The sequence below is a fragment of the Amblyomma mixtum genome, chromosome 7, assembly GCF_055824585.1.
Source record: "Amblyomma mixtum isolate Tamu chromosome 7, ASM5582458v1, whole genome shotgun sequence".
NCBI lineage: Eukaryota > Metazoa > Arthropoda > Arachnida > Ixodida > Ixodidae > Amblyomma > Amblyomma mixtum.
Window position 1 is genome coordinate 21,949,175 of NC_143018.1, and position 17,470 is coordinate 21,966,644.

General features: G+C 45.7%; 1 protein-coding gene across 3 annotated transcripts; it reads left to right on the forward strand.

Annotated features, from left to right (window-relative positions):
- The first annotated feature begins 2,059 nt into the window (after positions 1–2,059).
- Positions 2,060–16,686, forward strand: LOC149335221 (uncharacterized). Of its 3 annotated transcripts, none has more exons than XM_089551899.1 (5): positions 2,060–2,287; positions 3,641–5,513; positions 8,032–8,189; positions 12,041–12,087; positions 15,635–16,686. In XM_089551899.1, the coding sequence occupies exons 2-5, from the start codon at positions 3,649–3,651 to the stop codon at positions 15,770–15,772; spliced, it is 2,208 nt and encodes a 735-aa protein (XP_089408025.1). In that variant the 5' UTR covers positions 2,060–2,287; positions 3,641–3,648; the 3' UTR covers positions 15,773–16,686. The 3 variants fall into 3 exon arrangements, with proteins under 3 accessions (XP_089408025.1, XP_089408026.1, XP_089408027.1); XM_089551900.1 differs by lacking the exon at positions 2,060–2,287 and adding an exon at positions 2,372–2,576; XM_089551901.1 differs by lacking the exon at positions 2,060–2,287 and adding an exon at positions 2,727–2,880.
- Positions 16,687–17,470: the final 784 nt, after the last annotated feature.

Sequence of the window (17,470 nt, forward strand, 5' to 3'; positions counted from 1 at the left end):
ATTGTCCAACCCAGGCACTTCCAACGAGGTGGACTTAGGGTGGCCGTTTTTATTCGGGAAAAACGAAAGCCCGCGGTGTTAAAAAAATACCTCGTGATAGCGCGCTCGGTGCGCCCGGATGCGCCACGATTACAGCGCTATCATCCGTGCTTTCTAAAAAACATGACTCGCTTCGCGCCTTTCGTGCTGCCCAAGACAGGGCTTCGCGTTGCGTTTGGTTCCAAGATAAGCGCCAGTGGCTTCGGGCGGCAGTTGAAAGAAAGCGCGGCTCCTGTTTTTCAGCGTAAATCACACGACGTTATCAGGCTTATATGCGTCTTTGCTTGTTGGGATCTTGCTCCCAAATTCGAACTCATATCGTCATCGTTCCTCCGCATGCATTCTGCTAACGTGACTGCGCAATTATCGCCGCAGAAACGGGAGCCGCGCTTTCTTTCAACTGCCGTCCGTACCCATGCACTGCAGGCACTTATCTTGGAACCAAGCAAAACGCGAAACTCTGTCTTGAGCAGCACGAAAGGCGCGAAGCGAGTGATGTTTTTATTGCGAAAGCAATACTATTCCCAAGAACGGCCTTTCGCGTAGCGGCGCCACTTGTCATATTTCACCTTTAGAATGACCCCTGACGTCATACTAGGTGCGAGAGACGCTACCAACTCGGCTCGCACGGCACCCGCTTGGCACGGCGCGCTCCTCCCGCTAGAGGCGCTAGTGACGTTATAGCGTGACGTCATACCTGCTTTCACAACCTACCAGGTTTAACCAAAGCTAAGCCCCAGCCAATTTTTTAGAAAGCATGGATGAGAGCGCTGTAATCGCGGCGCATCCGGGCGCGCGGAGCTAGTAGAGCTAGTCTAGGTGGCTTTGGCGGAGCGCGCTGTCTTGTGGTATTTTTTAAACCCCGCGGGCTTTCGTTTTTCCCAAATAAAAACGGCCACCCTAAGTCTATCTCGTTGTTGCACAATATTTGTGGAGCTCCACAACTTTCCTATTTACGCCCGAACGTTTCAAGCTATATTTGAAAAGTTAATTTATTTATTTCGACTAATTATTCAAATAGGACGATCGAAAAAAATGGTAACGCAACTTTAGATATTCAGCTCCTGATAGGGCGAGACCTTCAGGCAATTTTTAATCTGTGTTAGAGAAAAATGTAGCAGCCGCGTGAATGAAGCGTCCTAAACTTCAGCGCGAACAGACGACGCAAGCCGAAACGTTCGCACTTTTAGCGCGTCCTTTATTCGAATACTCAACGTCGAACACAGCACGTAGAGCATTTCAAGCACGAAGTCGGAGTACCCAGTATGCCTTGCGGCTCATATTCAGATTGAGCACCACCTATCAGAATGGTATCGCATACTTTCCTTCAATGCCACCTCATTTCCGCAGCTGAAAATGGCCGCTGTGTTGCGACACCACCGGCTCGAAATGAGCATTTCTGGAAAAGATTAAAATACTAAATAATACGATTTCGGCGACCTATTTGCGCGTTCAGGCGTCATAATGTCCCTTACTCTGCGCTAGGATTGTTTCTTGAGCACTCTGATAGTATTTGCAGTACGTATACTCTAGGTTTTAAGAAAATACCATCAATATTAAAATTAGATATTTTTTTTTTTTTTTGGGGGGGGGGGGGGGGGTGGCACAGCATAAGGCGAGAACTCTGCTCTTGGGTTACACGAGACATCTGAAAGTGTCTCATTTGTTACAACCTTACGTGACGTGTCTTATGACAAGACAAAAAAGTGTGAAAGATTGTCAAAGCTTGTCACTTGCATACTTCAGTCAACCGCCGCTGCTTCGTGCGTGCCGTTGCCTTCGTCCATCTTCATGCTTAGGAAGAACTTGAAGACAACTGCTTTTCGCATCGTGGACTGTAGTAAAACGCTAGCACATCGCAAGTAGGAAAAAAGCTTGCATGCATTATCTCCCTGGAGCACATGTCAAACATCGCGTCGGCACCAAGAAAGCTACACAAACGCGCACTTTCGAAACCGAAAACGCGCGAAAAAGGAACAGCGTCCTGACAAAAGCGACCGATCAGCATGGGCGGAAATACACGCGTGGCGGCGTCCACATCCTCCTGGCGACGGGTTCAAGGCCCGGCCCTCTGGCCTGTAGATTATCTGGACAGCCGCGTAGAAAGTTGCGGTCGAATAGTTGTGTTGCTAGGAGAAGCTAGACCGTCTCAGCGTCGAATTCGCGTGGTACACGTGTGCAGGAATAAAAACAAAAGTCTCGAGGACACGTGGAGTTCCATGACTAAGAGCTGACGCCCATCGCGCAGGTGAGTACTCGGCCACCCAAGAACAAATGCGCTGCGTAGCGCGTTATCTTTTGCGCCGCCGTATCTCGCTGGTGCCATGCCATACCTTTGCCCCTAACCGTGGCTTACGGGGTTTCGATGATCACGCAGCTGTTTGCGTTGTCCGTGACGAAGGGAACTTTGTTTCGGCGGTAACTTATTAGCGGGCGAACGAATGGCCACTTGTTGCTTTCGGCGGAGCATTCCAGGGCTACGTGTGGCGAAGTATAGTGGACCGCGGAAATTCGAATCGCTTACCGTCAAGCGAACGGTACGTTTTTCAACTGTTTGGCTACCTGCAAGCACTTCCGGGCGTTAGCGTTGACTAGCGTTGAGTGGCGTTTCCGGACAGTGTTCGAAACACGTGGTATTCTTTAGTCGTGGTTGGACTTGACGTCATCTATTTGTGCATTGCGTAGCTGCTGCTTTGTTCTTGTTAGAAGCCGCTGTTCCTAGATCAGCCGGCTGCTGTTCGACCGGCGCTAAACGATTCTCAATTTTCTATAGTTTAATCGTTGGATAGGTTTCGTTTGCCGAATGTGTTTGGATCGTCGCGTTTACGCGTCGATCAGCTGGTAAGGCGCAGCAGTGCTTTGTCTTGTTTCAGTTTGAGTGAAAGCATCGAAAATGGTGAACTGATTTTCACGAACCAAAGCTACACTGTGGGCTAGCTCTAGTGAAGAGCTGCGGATTAATCGACTACCTTAAAGCGCGGAAACGGTTAAATAGCAATAATAGTGGCATTTTCTCAGACGAAACTTGAGAAATTAAGCTCCTTTTGAAGTTCAAAGAAAAGGGTTCGAGAGCCACTGTAGCCTAGCTCGAAATTCGTTCACATATTTGATAGTTGTTGAGCCTACCAGCAAGGTATACTTCGGTAGTCAAAAGGTCGAGATGGCAGCTTTATGGAATTATCAAGCTGAATTCTGTACCTTTTTGCTGTTGGAATCACAGCATGAATTGACTGGAGGGGAACAACAGAATTATCATGCATTGTTTGGAGCCTCATACTGTACTTGCAACATAGTCGGTAGGAACTTTTCTTTGTGCGCGTGCCATCTTTAAGAAAGCTGTCCTGTCACCAAGTTGTCTCCGTGGGGTTGCCTTTTCAGAGACACAACTTACCTCGAGCAGCCTGTTTGCTCCATTTCTTGTCTTAGCCATGCTATTTTAATGGCTACTTTTACATGGAATTTTACTTGAGCTGTTCAGAGACACAACTTACCTCGAGCAGCCAGTTTGCTCTATTTCTTGTCATAGCCATGCTATTTTGTGAGATGTATTTTATCATGTGAGATGTATTTTATCTGATACAGTAATTTATTTTCTTTTCAGCTTATTGAATGGTGCTACAAACCACTCGCCAAGCCATGGTGAACGGGAACAGCAAATCCCGCGAGACGTTGAAGGAGTTTCTTCGTAAGCGGGTTGAGTCTCATCCGGGTATCTCCATTCAGAAGCTGACTGGGCATCTGTCTCAACTCCCGGCTGAGATCCGCTTGAAGTATGGCGGCAACGTTGATTCCATCCGCAGAGTGCTCGAGCAGTTCCCTGAGATTTTCATCATTCGTAACCATGATCAAGTACATGTTGCAAATTCGAAGACTACCGCCAAACAGGCTGGGGCATCGTCAGGGGCAAACAGCGATGATGAAACCACCACTACGCTAACTGGGGCAAAAGGAAAAGTGTACCGAATGTTCAAGACGTACGGATTCATTTCTGTGCAGCATCCAATCAGCACGAGCGTCTACTTCAGTCTGCGCTCGTTCGAGAACGGACAGCATTCTAGCCTGCTTTCGTCTGGTCTACAACTTGGTGATGGCGTTGTTCTTGATGCTGAGGTGGGCCCCAATGACTGTGAGGCCAAGTTTCGTGCTAGCCGAGTGACACGCATCAAAGGTGCAGGTGCCTCGGCTTCACCGTCTGATTCGTCATCGCCGGCACCCCAGAGTACTGTGCTTCTGCCTCTCGTGAACAGAATTGGTGCAATAGAGACCCTGAAAGATGAGTTCGGCTTTATTAAGTTGGAGAAAGAACAGGAGTGTGCATTTTTTCACGCTGCCGAGATAGAGAGGTACCTTGGGACTGCTGTGCCCGCACTGCCAGAGGTTCTGGCCGTTGGAGACAAGATTCGATTCGATGCTGACCTTAACAAGAACACGACTGCGAGGGCTAAGTGGGTGGTGACTACCATACATAACATTCAAAATGTGCCTCCGTGCCATTCAGGAAGCGAGACGGAGGGAAGTGAAATTGCTCCGGGCACAATAATCAAGCGGGAGGGGCTCATACAGATGGTCAAACCAGAGTTTGGTTTCATAAAATTCGGCACCAACTACCGTGACCGTGCCTTTTTTCACCTCAATAATGTGGCACTGCCTCCTCGTGACACCATCAAGAGTCTGCCTGACGTGTTCACAATCAATGACAGTGTGCGCTTTGAAGCCAAGCCTAGCCAAAAGCCATCTGAGAAGGTCAAATGGCAGGCAACTACAGTGTGGCTAAGTGAGTTTGGGCCCAAGGACGGCTTGGACTCTGCTGATGAGAGTGGCAATGAGGTTTTCCTCTCAGACGACGAATCTGACATCATGGACTTGATCCAAGATGGACTTGCGGCTGGCAATGTCAGTGACTTGGAGGACGATGACCTGGGAGCAGGCTCAGGGCTGCCTCTTGCCACTTCACATACATTAGTTGATGGACTGCGGCAACACTTGCATGTAGAGACCCACGACCTGTTGTCATCTCCAAAGGACTTCAACCATCATTTTAGTGACCTCCACAAGGATGAAGGCTTTGTTCACCTGCCCCAGTCTGTCGAGCCATCCATTGTGATTTACCGGGGAGCAACTGGAATCGTCACAAATGTCACAGACTATGGTGGTACAATTGAGGTCCAGGATCAAGCAAGTCCTGGCTCATCCGGATCGAGGAAGGTAGAGTTTTCAAATGAAGTTTTCTACCGGGATGGTTCGTTATGTGTGAAGGAGCTATGCCAGGTGCTCGGTCGAGGCGACGCAGTAGCCCTGGATTACATGGTGGGCAGCAACGGATCGCGCGAGGAAGTGCGTTGCGATCTTGTTTGGCAGGGGATGCGGCCCCATGGTGTTCCACAGATGAGCCCCGAAGAGTTTGGTCAGCATCTGCAGATTAAGACGCCCGTGCATCAGGGAGGGCCGACGTACGACGACTTCCAGCGAGAAATGTGAGTAGTAACGCAGACATGGCTACCACTGTTTCCATTTGGCGATTTCCTCAGAATGGTTTCCTCCCGAGTCTTTCGCCAGAGTATGAAAGATGGTGGGAGTGTGCCAATGACTTCAAAAGTGGCCATGAAGGCTGGTTGGCTGTGCACCGTAACATATGTTGGTGCACATCTCAATTTACATGCTTCACCATTCTTAAAAATTCGGAGATAAACTGATGCAGGCAGTGATAGAAGCCAAGAAGCTTGCTGCAGGAACCGATGACTGTATCATTATGCCTTTGATATCTGCTTTAGCAGAAAAGTTCACTTACCTGTAGAACACATGCTTGGTGTCCCGCTATGACTATATACAGTATTGTGCATCATTTTCATGAACACTTGTAAAAATTTTCTGCCTCAATCGTTGGCTTGTTTGCGATGAAACTGCGCACAGAGGTTGCGTGTTACGGTAACTTTTGTCTTGCGGTAAGTTTGACAACCATACTTACCTGGTTCAACCGCGCATGATGCAAACCTGTAATCATCTGCGCCGAGATCAAGGAATCGAGAGCCGCCAACGCCGGGTTTTTGTAAAGGGCAGCGGCGGCATCATCGAAGAACCCGCACACCTAGTGATGCTTACCTTGGTGCCTTTTGCGTTGTGGCACTTTCCTCTGCAGACACGAGATGGCACCAACGCTTCCCCTCGGCGGCAACCCGGCGCTGGCGACTTTTGGTTAATCGTTCTTGGAGCGGATGATTACGAGTTTGCATCTTGGGCGCCTGAACCACATAATTTTTGGTTTGGTTTATGGGGTTTAACGTCCCAAAGCGACTAAGGCTATGAGAGACGCCGTAGTGGAGGGCTCCGGAAATTTCTGCCACCTGGGGTTCTTTAATGTGCGCTGACATCGCACAGCACACAGGTCTCTAGAATTTCTCCTCCAAAGAAAATGCGTACCATCGTTAAACTTGCATCGAGACAAAAGTTACTGGAACGCGCAAGCTTTGCGTAGTTTCACCGCAACCGAGCCAGCTGTCCAAGCGAGAAAATTTTGAATAGTCTTCACGATACAGATGCACAATACTGTATACAGTGGCTGTTTTGAACCGTTGTTAGACAGCGGGCGCTGTGTTTTTCTTGTCATTAATGCTGGCTGTTTACATAAAGCGTGTAGCTACATACAGAGACAGTATGGTCAAATGCAAATCAAGAATGTAGCCGCAAAAGCCCTTCGAAGGAGGCCCACTGGGTGTTGACGGATTTTTGTGATGTTGGAAGTGATCCCTTGTGCCTGCTAGCCGTCAGCGATGGCAGACTTGCAGATGTGAAGCGATGAACTGCGATGTTATGACAGTAAATCTGCTCCATTGCCTGGAGGGCCTGTTATGAGGGTCATTTGCCAGTGTGTTTTTGAGTTCTATTTGAACATAGTGCGTGTGTGCAGTGCTGGAGGGACTCCTTTTTTTGTCGAAATTTTGTCAAAATGGAAACTACTTCACTTAGGCCAAAGAGTGCAGGTGGTAATGAGGTGGAGGCCCACCCTGTGTGAGCCAAATTAACCTATAGATTAATTTGAAGTCACTGAACTTGATTGGTTGCACGATACGAACTGCGGATGATGAATGTTCCGACTTGGTATGACGCTGTGAGGGATGTGTTGGAAATAGGCAAATAGCATGCAGGCAGCAGTGCAAATCATGATGCAACCGATAGCAGTAATGGAATTGTGCTGTTTTCTTTTTCATTATTTATGTTTATTGGCATGGGCCATGGTCTTATCTATTTGGTGACATAGGGTGGGACGTGTGGTGTCCTCCTAGTAAAATTTTTTTATCTATTCACACCCTTGCGAAAATTTCTTTTAGGCAGTCTATAGACTGTCCATAGACGTTAGTCTATAAAGTCTCTAGACTCTCTATAGACAAATCTTAGAGAACAGTCTGTAGGCAATACAAATGCTATAGGCAGTCTATAGACAAATTATAGATTTAGGGCCATACACTTTTAATAGACTTTTGTCTATAGACTATGAAGGGACAAAGAAATATCCATAGGAAGGCAATATAGTGTATAATAAGTCTATAGACTGTCTATAGACCATATTTATAAGGGCAGTACCTCTAAAAAATCTTAAAGAAGGCTGTTACACCCGTGTTTCATGTAATCCCTTTCTTTGGAGGCTATTAGATGTGTAACTAGTTTGCCTGCGAAGGGTCATAATTGTGTGAGTAGAATTATCTGTTGTGCTGAGGAAAGTTTGTTGAAGAGTTGAAGAGTTTGTTGGCTAAGAGTAGAAGTGTACTGATTTGCTGGCTGTGACCCGGTACCTCAGTTTCAATGCCGCTGAGTGGTTTAATTTCAGGTCATTGGTTAACCAGGAAATGGCTGGTTTCGGAGTCATTTGGTTTTTTCACTGCATACGTTTGTCATGCTCATATAATTGTGCTTCTTCTGAAGGAACAGTACTGCCCCGTTTCGTATTGTTACTTTCCTTGCTGACTGTGGCACTGCTTCTCGCAAATTTCATTGCAGACAAGAGGCAGGCCTTTGCTTAACGGAGGCTGTGAACCCACGGAGACGAAGAAACGACCGCAGTCCACTGTCCATTCCACCGACATCGAGTGAAACATCGCCCACATCGCCTTCAGGGAGCATTCACGGTGACAATGGCATGCCTAACGGTGTTTGTGGTGAGCTCAAAACCTTTACTGTCATAGCAAAGCTTAAAGGGGAACAGAGGACGTCTGCTCCAAATTTTATTTTCTTGGTGAAAATTGATTTCGTGCCTCTTCCTGGCTGTGTTGATGTTTCTGTGGCAGCAAAATAATCAAGTAACACTTGTTGCTGGGCTAGTTGGTGCACTATTCTTCGTACAAAAGTTAGCGCAAAACACGACACTCACAAGAAAGGTGGACAGGACAACGCGCTATATTGGAAAGATACTCAAGTAACACTTGTTGCTGGGCTAGTTGGTGCATTATTCTTCGTACAAAAGTTAGCGCAAAACACGACACTCACAAGAAAGGTGGACAGGACAACGCGCTGTATTGGAAAGATACTCAAGTAACACTTGTTGCTGGGCTAGTTGGTGCATTATTCTTCGTACAAAAGTTAGCGCAAAACACGACACTCACAAGAAAGGTGGACAGGACAACGCGCTGTATTGGAAAGATACTCAAGTAGCACTTGTTGCTGGGCTAGTTGGTGCATTATTCTTCGTACAAAAGTTAGCGCAAAACACGACACTCACAAGAAAGGTGGACAGGACAACGCGCTGTATTGGAAAGATACTCAAGTAACACTTGTTGCTGGGCTAGTTGGTGCATTATTCTTCGTACAAAAGTTAGCGCAAAACACAACACTCACAAGAAAGGTGGACAGGACAACGCGCTGTATTGAAAAGATACTCAAGTAACACTTGTTGCTGGGCTAGTTGGTGCATTATTCTTCGTACAAAAGTTAACGCAAAGCACAACACTCACAAGAAAGGTGGACAGGACAACGCGCTGTATTGAAAAGATACTCAACTAACACTTGTTGCTGGGCTAGTTGGTGCATTATTCTTCGTACAAAAGTTAGCGCAAAACACAACACTCACAAGAAAGGTGGACAGGACAACGCGCTGTATTGAAAAGATACTCAAGTAACACTTGTTGCTGGGCTAGTTGGTGCATTATTCTTCGTACAAAAGTTAGCGCAAAACACAACACTCACAAGAAAGGTGGACAGGACAACGCGCTGTATTGAAAAGATACTCAACTAACACTTGTTGCTGGGCTAGTTGGTGCATTATTCTTCGTACAAAAGTTAGCGCAAAACACAACACTCACAAGAAAGGTGGACAGGACAACGCGCTGTATTGAAAAGATACTCAAGTAACACTTGTTGCTGGGCTAGTTGGTGCATTATTCTTCGTACAAAAGTTAGCGCAAAACACAACACTCACAAGAAAGGTGGACAGGACAACGCGCTGCATTGAAAAGATACTCAATTAACACTTGTTGCTGGGCTAGTTGGTGCATTATTGCAGCGCGTCCTGTCCACCTTTCTTGTGAGTGTCGTGTTTTGCGCTAACTTTTGTATGCAGCAAAATAATTATTGGTCATAAATTCTAATTTAAAAATTCAGCTGTCTTTTCCCGCCACACAATTTAAATTAGCCTCAGTGATCAGTGAGAAAAGTAATAAGTCTTGATGTTACTCTCTGTTCAGTCTCTTTTACTCCCTCGAGCTTATGAGTGCTCCGTTCTGAGTAAAATTAGCCTTCTTGCATTAGAGTGCTGTAGTACTATTATCGATACAGGCCAACTTCAGGGATAAGGACATCAAATTTCTCATTGTATATTTTCCTTGTTTGGAATGGTGTGCATGACAAGCTTTTGTAAAAGGGATTAATCTGTGGTATTTGCATGTACCGGATAAATAATTTATATTTGAATTTCTTTAGTGTAATCTGGCATTTTGTTTCAGCAGTCAAAAGTGGCTATTATATCACAAATAGGGTTGAGCTCGGGTGTGGCTTACAAAAACTGCCATACTATAGCTGTTCATTCCTGCAGTGTGTATTAAGACTTTTGGGGCGGGTGGTCACGAAAGATTGTGTGAACTAAAATGACACAGGATTGCGATACTGCTGTTTTCTTGAGCTTCATGTATCCTAAACCCTGCTTGTAACATCATAAACACTGTTCAGATGCTGAAACCTGAATTGAATATACATTTGAGAAAATAATTCAGTGATGAATTATTTATACCAGACGCGGGTGAATTCCTCGTTGTGATCTATGTTCGTTAATGTCTTGCCCACCATTGCAAGGAAACAGCACAACCAAAAATGTCTTTACTCTTTTAAAGGCATTTAGGAAATCACGTTGCTGATAGTAGAGCACGTTAGTGAATTTCTGAATGTGCTTAGATTTTTTTGTTGAAATTCTTCTGCTGACCAGTTTCATTTTCAGTTTTATGGTGACATGCGCTGTGACATCACAAGCCAACGGTGGCACAATTAGCCTTTGTTTTGCCATCCCATAGATACCACACCACAACACTCCCGTTTTTGCTTTCGGTGCCCACCACAACGATTGAATTTGGGTTTCGCTTGATTTCTGTGGCTTTTTTCTGATGTCACAGTGCTGCAGATTGCATTAGTTCTGACAGTTTTTGGGGAACAAATCACATCTTGAAAAACTCTGCTAGAAGTAGCTTGTTCATGCTGGTAGATTCTGCACTATTACCCCTGTCACACGGGCACTTTCGATCCTCATTGAGTCAATGCTCATCGAACTCAATGCAGATCGACGGTTGTCACACGGCCACTTTCAAGCGCAATCGAGCTCGATCCTGCTTGACTCGATGCCGGCCCCTCAAGAGTGCTTGAGGTTCCAAGCACAATCGAAAGCACTCTCGCTCTCACGAAGCTATAAATATAAACACTAGTTAACAAAACAAAACTACAACTGTTGTTGTTGTAATTGATTAAAATGCTAGACAGAACATTTCCAAGCACTATGCCTGCTTATATGCAAACATATTTATAAATAATCTCGACACCGCACTCCAAACTTAAAGATGGCGTCCTCCTGCTCGTCGACGCACAAACTGTGGAGCGAGCGCGAGACAGCCGCTCTCATCGACTGCTGGCTAGACCGCCTAGATAATTTGCGGCGCCAGAAGAGAAACGCCATAGTCTACGCAAAAATCGCGGAGGCGTTGCGGACCCTCGGGTTCCATCGCACAACAGCAGAGGCACAGAGGTGCGTCGCACGTCTGGCTACGGATTTGGCTGCTGCTGCCCCCAACTGCACAGTGTTGCCGGACATCACTTTGTTATGGCTGTTGGAGGAACATTTGGCGCCACCTACACACACGAGGGAAACTTCTCAAGGAGCATTGAAAATGCCCGTGTAGCACCGGATGTTTCAAGCGTGCTCGAAAATCTCGATGCAGATCGAGTTCAATGAGCATCGAAAGTGCCCGTGTGACAGGGGTATATGATTCAATAAGAGCAATAGTATATGCAGCACCCGCAGCAATAGAAGGCTTAGCACCTGTTCCCCTTTGCATTGCAGAAAATGGCAGAGGAAGACTTCTGTTTGCTTAGCATAACTTTTGCTGCTAGTAACCGGGATTGTTAGGTTTGCATTATTGAAGTCGCTATCTAAATAAATGTACTGGCCATGTCAAAACTCATTCACGAACCTCACCGCTTTTGTGCGATGACTGAGTTCAACTGAAGTTGGAGCTGCTTGTCAGTGGGCAGAATAATTATTTTCTCCCTGAGACAGTGTTGGCCAAATGCTTGTGCAGGCAACTTTTACAGAATGTCGTGCAAATTTTTAATGGATTTTTATTTCTGCCTGTCTCTGTGAGCATTTGATTCGGGTGCTGTTAGCCCTGGCGTTCTCGTTAGTCAGGCAAGCAACTCTTCTGTTATGTGTAAAAAGTTTGCCGCAAAAAAAAAAAAAAATTGGTCAGTGCCTCCTTGGGTTTTTGCAGTTGTGCTTTTGCTGAATCGCTTGACGCTTGGCTTCTCTTCTTTGCAGTAGGCAGTGTTCTGGGAACCAACGGCATGTTTTCAAGTGACGTCAGTGTAAGTGAAGTGCATGGCATTTGATCTCGAGTATTACCGTTTGCATGCATACTTGCTTTCACAGTAGACTGACAAACAATTACTATAAAAGGAATTCGCTAACAATGGGATAGTGGACTCAGCAGTTCCCTTTGCCTATATAGTGGAGTGTAGTTGTCTTACTTTGCTTTTAGACAGGTTTCATGCTGGGTCACAAGTTCGAGTTAAGTGTGTTTTTCTGCATTTTTGCAGCTGACTCTTGTGTTTGGAAGTAATTTCAATCTGTGTCCCTTGACAGAACAGTTGAAGGATTGACCAGTGACACACAGAACCCCCACCCCCCGATCTTTTTTTCTCTCCGGGAGACGAATTGGCATTGTCTACCCGTTGGTTACATGCTCCTTCACTATGTACGCAGGTCTCCTGCTTCAAATTGCTTGCTGAAAAAAATTTTTTTTTTTCACTTTTTTTTTTTACTGTGGCAGTTCTTGTTCATTGATTAACATTGTCTACTTTCTGCCTAATTATTTGAGGAAGTGTCAGAAACACTTGTGGTCTTCTACCACATGTTCACTTGGTAGCATTCGTAGTAGTGGGAAGTTGATCCTCGCTTTGTTGCTGCCTGTTCCAGTGCTAAGCAGTGTGAGAGCAGCCTAGCTGTGCTGCAAGTGATAGAGAGGCTAGCTTCGTTTTATCCTTAAGCCTAACAGTTGAGTCTTATTGTTCCTGAATTGCGGCATCTGTGCTCCTGAAGCATAATAAAGGTGTGCTTCGTCGCAGTCACCTAATCAGCAGCCACTGCAGGTGCAGCTTTTCTGAGAAGCATCAACTGCAGATGTAGAACTTTGTTTTTCTACGAGTGGGCAGGGGCGGGGACATTATCTTTAGGTCTCATCATGGTTTCTATTGGAACGGGTGCCATGAGTGGCTTGTTTGTACCGACTGTTGCGCAAATCAGAGAAAATCGAAAAAAAAATTCTCTCGGCTTAATTGCGCGTTTGTTCGGGCTCAAATTTCGCACAGAGGTTGCATTTGGTGGTCAGTTTTGTTTTATACTATATTTAGGTGGGGTACTTGCCTGATTCAGTCAGAATTATCAGGAAATCCCCATTGTATGTGGTGACGGCGAACCAAAACCGAAAGACTTCGCAGCAGTGGTACCCGTGGCGCCATCTCGCAACCATCGGAGAAATGAGCTCTCCACCAGGGAGGGCGGTGGGGAGGAGTTGGACTCGCATAGCCAAGTCGCGGCCATGGCCTTCTCTCGATCGCTGTACGCTCGCATTTTCGGTGATGTCTCGCGTTGCTTCGCAGCAGAGAGCACCAAGCAAAGATAATTTGCTCACCAACTTAGCACAGCTGGGTTTCTCCGGTGGGTGTGAGGTGGCGCCACGGGTACCATTGCTGCGATGTCTTTCAGTTTTGGATCGTCGCCGCATACGATGGGGATTTCCAAATAATTCTGACTGAATCAGGCAAGTACCCCACCTAAATGTAGTATAAAACAAAACTGACCACCAAATGCAACCTCTGTGCAGAATTTGAGCCCGAACAAACGCGCGGTTAAGCCGAGAGAATTTTTTTTCGATTTTCTCTGATTTGCGCAACATGGGATATTGTTCTCAGGAGGGCTGCCGCTCTGTCTCTGGTGGTAGTTAAAAGTTTCAGAAACCGCAATTTCAAAGCTAAAATAAATAAACAAAATGATGATTTCATTTTAATGGCACAAGGGCACATGTGGCTAAAGAGTGCCATAGCACACTGGTGTGCCATTGGAAAACTGGTGTCTGGCCTGCGTGAAGTGTTGCCAGAGGCCAATTTTTCTAAGCACTTGATCCCAGAGAAACTGGGTGCCAGGCCAAGGGAAAGCTTGAACTCAGCAGAAATCTGCTGCATACCTGGCGGCACTGCGGACTGAACCCCGCGCCTCCTGCACACGAGGCAAGTGCTCAAATCGCCGCCAGTGCCGCTGCTGTGAAACGAACAAAATGCAGCAGCTATAACTTCACATACTTTCTTACCAGTAGCCGGATTTACATGAATGCGGCAGTAGCGCATCACGGGAAATGCAATGCACCAGCATTTACGTGTAGTGCATTGACTCTGGCGTAGTGGTGGCAGCACACATATACTGAAAGCAAAACAGTGTTTCTAGTACAACCAATTTCCGCTTTTTTTTTTTCTGTGCTTCCTGCCTGTATTGTTTACTGCTGTGGTGTTCACTATTCTGTGGAACATGCTCTTAAATGCAACCAGACCTGCAGCAAAGTTCCTTCTTAAGTTCCTAATGCGATCCAATTGCGTTCACAAGCGTTACAAAAGTTCTTTTACTTGTCTCCGATACGCCTTCATCTGGAGCATTTATGCACTGCTTACTTTCCTAGCACATTACCCTCATTTACATGAATGCGGCGTGCTAGTAAGTTGATGGATTGCGCCATTTGTCGCATTCAAGTAAACGCAGCAAGTGAGGGGGCCTAATATGGGTGCGTTGTCAGGAATAAGCTTCCTTGTCTGTCTGGTGCAATCGGTAAACTTTTTTTGGGGCCAGGCAAAATTTTTCGGCTGCACTCACTGGCCCTTGCCTCCTTTAGCACCATCGCTGCTCAAGCCACTTGATCGTAGCCTTATTGTATTGTCTGTAGGCTTGGTCTGAGTTGAGCACATTTTCATTTCTGGGTATCATTTTGGTCATGCTCCCAGATTCATTGTGGCTTTATGCTTGATGGCCTCACTGTTTTGCCGTACATTACAGTGTTGTGTGTCCGGGATTGTGCATCAAAATGTGTGGAAACCAAAGAAGGTGCTTCTAACAGCACCATCATTTCGTGGACAAGAAACACAACTGGTGTTTACTGCAGTGAGGCTGCTTCTTGTTATTCTTGTTAGGGGGGGGGGGGGGGGGGGGGTAGAGGGGTTAGATAATGCTCAGTGTTGTGAGGCTACAAAAGGGAATTAGCTGGTGTGAACAGATGTTTCCTATGGTATCTTGTGTCCCTTGTCTCGTTGCAATTTGTTTCACAGCCTTATTAGTGAAATTTTCACACCTTTATTAGTGTGTAGGCAAGTGCAGCTGTGAGCTTAGCAGGAGCCGATAAACATATATAGATTTTTAGGTATGACAGCTGTTTGAAGCCACTGTGAGACGCAGTTTATGTTAACTACTGTATTGTATAAGAGCCTAGTGCAGTCTGGAATCTAGTAGGCCTGAACGTGTCAAACAGTTCAGCGACATGGACTCAGTCACAGACAGCCTAGCTTGCAAACCTGTCTTTGCCATTGTCGGTTACTTCCACAAAGGTGTCCGTGGAAATTTTTTCAGACTTTGCGGCAGTAAACTGAACCTCAAATTCTATTCGCACTTCTGACTCCTGGTTAAGGCGTTTAAACAAACTAATTGCCTCTGTTTTGTGCTAAAATTTGTGCATTTAGAATTCGTCTTCTAAATTAACATATACAGCACATTGTATGTGTTCAAATTTTTTTCTTCTCATCTTTCACAGCCCAAACAGACACGTGGTAGCAGTGAACCAATAAGTGCATAAATAATTTAATAAATTGCTTGCAGGACGGTGTCCTTCGCCGCCTGGCCAAGATCATGGCACAAGAGCTTCACGCCCTGCAGCAGAATGACCGAGTGACAAAGGGTGCAGTTCGGGACGCAAGCACACAGACAGCAGAGCGCCTTGTTCGCCCAGTCCTGTAGCCAAGCGCCAGCAAAAGCACAGCTTTGGCAAGCAAAAATGTGCCTTTGCAGGGCGCCCTGTGAACTTGGGCATTACAGTGATTTAATCATGCGGTTAAAAAAAAAGAAGAAAAAAAACGAAGAAATAGGGACTGAGAGGAGGGGGTAAAGAGATGTTATAGATGAAAGATAGTAGTGCCTTGGGAAATATTTGGCATGGTACCTGTTGCGACAGCGAGAATCTGGTTCCAATGTGCTTTGACGTGCTTTATTTTTTTTCTGATGTTATTTGTTATGTTAGCAGTGCAAGGATGAGTGGCTATTTTTTTCTGTCTGTTTGCAAGTCCGAGAAGCAGCACTATGTTGAGTGCAGATCACAATGAAATTAACATGATTTGCTGCTGCCTGTGGTGCTGACAGTGAGAATGGAGCCACTAATGGTATGGTTAAAGTGAATTTACTCAGAAGCATATGCATGTATAACCATTTCATTTTTTTTTTCTCTTGAACCGTAGTGCTAAGATTTTGTTTGTGATGGCGTCGTAGCAGGCGGCCAGTCAGGCCATTGTCTAACATGCTACTTGGCAACACTGGCTGCACCATGTGCCAAAAGGAAATCGAATAAGAAAAAAATGTAATTCTGAATTCCCAACAGTGCTTTCACACAACGCCTAGTTTGCTGCCATGGGTGTTGTTATAGGCTTAAGACGTACGTGAAATTCCTAGATTCACTTCAGGACTGTACAAACTACTATGACGTTTCCATTTTTTTTTTTTTACACAATGAAATTCCAGTGTGCTCAAGATTGTATGTTCCCCGTGTTGTGTGCATTCCTTTTTTTTTTGTTCTTTAGAACCCTCAGGTGTGTTGTCTTCATTATGTCATGTACTGAGGCTTGTGTGTCCACAAATAAAGTGAAAACATCTTCAACTCACCATTGGTTTGCGACGTTGAGTGCACAGCTGACTACTTGTTCTCCAAGTGCCGAAATACGGCGCTTTCTTACCAGGGCCATCATGTGACCTGTGACGTGGCATCCGATGCAGTTATATGCTTGTAAGCCTCATGCCCTGTTTTAATGTGGCGCATGTTGTGTACCACACTGCTGATAATTCATTACAAAACGTCATGTGAAACATCTTTTTTGTGAATGTATTTGTGTGTATGAAAAAGCCGAAGAGCTTGCCCGTAGAATTTACTGATAAAAAGCATTGCTGAGGAAGAAATTAATGCAGTTGGTACTTTGTGACGTTGATAAATGTCTGGATTGATACTATGAAAATTTACAGGGCGCATCGGGCGTCTAAAAATGCAGATGGTGTGTGCCTGCACGGTCCTGGCGGTACTATTACGGGGCACGCTTCGGGGCAGAAATTGTCCAGCCTTACCCAGCGAAAATAAGGATGCACTTTATACATATTTCAGCACGTATCTTACCTAAGGAATGTTCGAGAAATTTTCAGACATACAGCGTTCTCCTTAATTTAATGGCCGCACCTGTGCATGTTAATATGGTAGCATTAGAAGCTTCATCACTGAAAAAACAGCGTAGTTAATTGTTAGCTGATTAGTCGAAACAGTGAGCACCCCACAGGGCCATGTGACTTGGTCGACGGGGTGATGTCCTAAGGCCACGTGATCGAGCTGTGTTGGCAGGTCTTGTCATCTTCTCTGTCATCTTTGTTGTTTAGTGCTATGATGTATAGTTCATTCCAACT

What these genes read in the sequence shown, in the direction of transcription:
- LOC149335221 (XM_089551899.1), top strand. Translation starts at nt 3,649, where the DNA reads ATGGTGCTACAAACCACTCGCCAAGCCATGGTGAACGGGAACAGCAAA. An exon ending in CATGCCTAACGGTGTTTGTG is followed by an intron (nt 8,190 to 12,040) that starts GTGAGCTCAAAA and finishes TCTTCTTTGCAG; the next exon opens with TAGGCAGTGTTCTGGGAACC. An exon ending in TGTTTTCAAGTGACGTCAGT is followed by an intron (nt 12,088 to 15,634) that starts GTAAGTGAAGTG and finishes AATTGCTTGCAG; the next exon opens with GACGGTGTCCTTCGCCGCCT.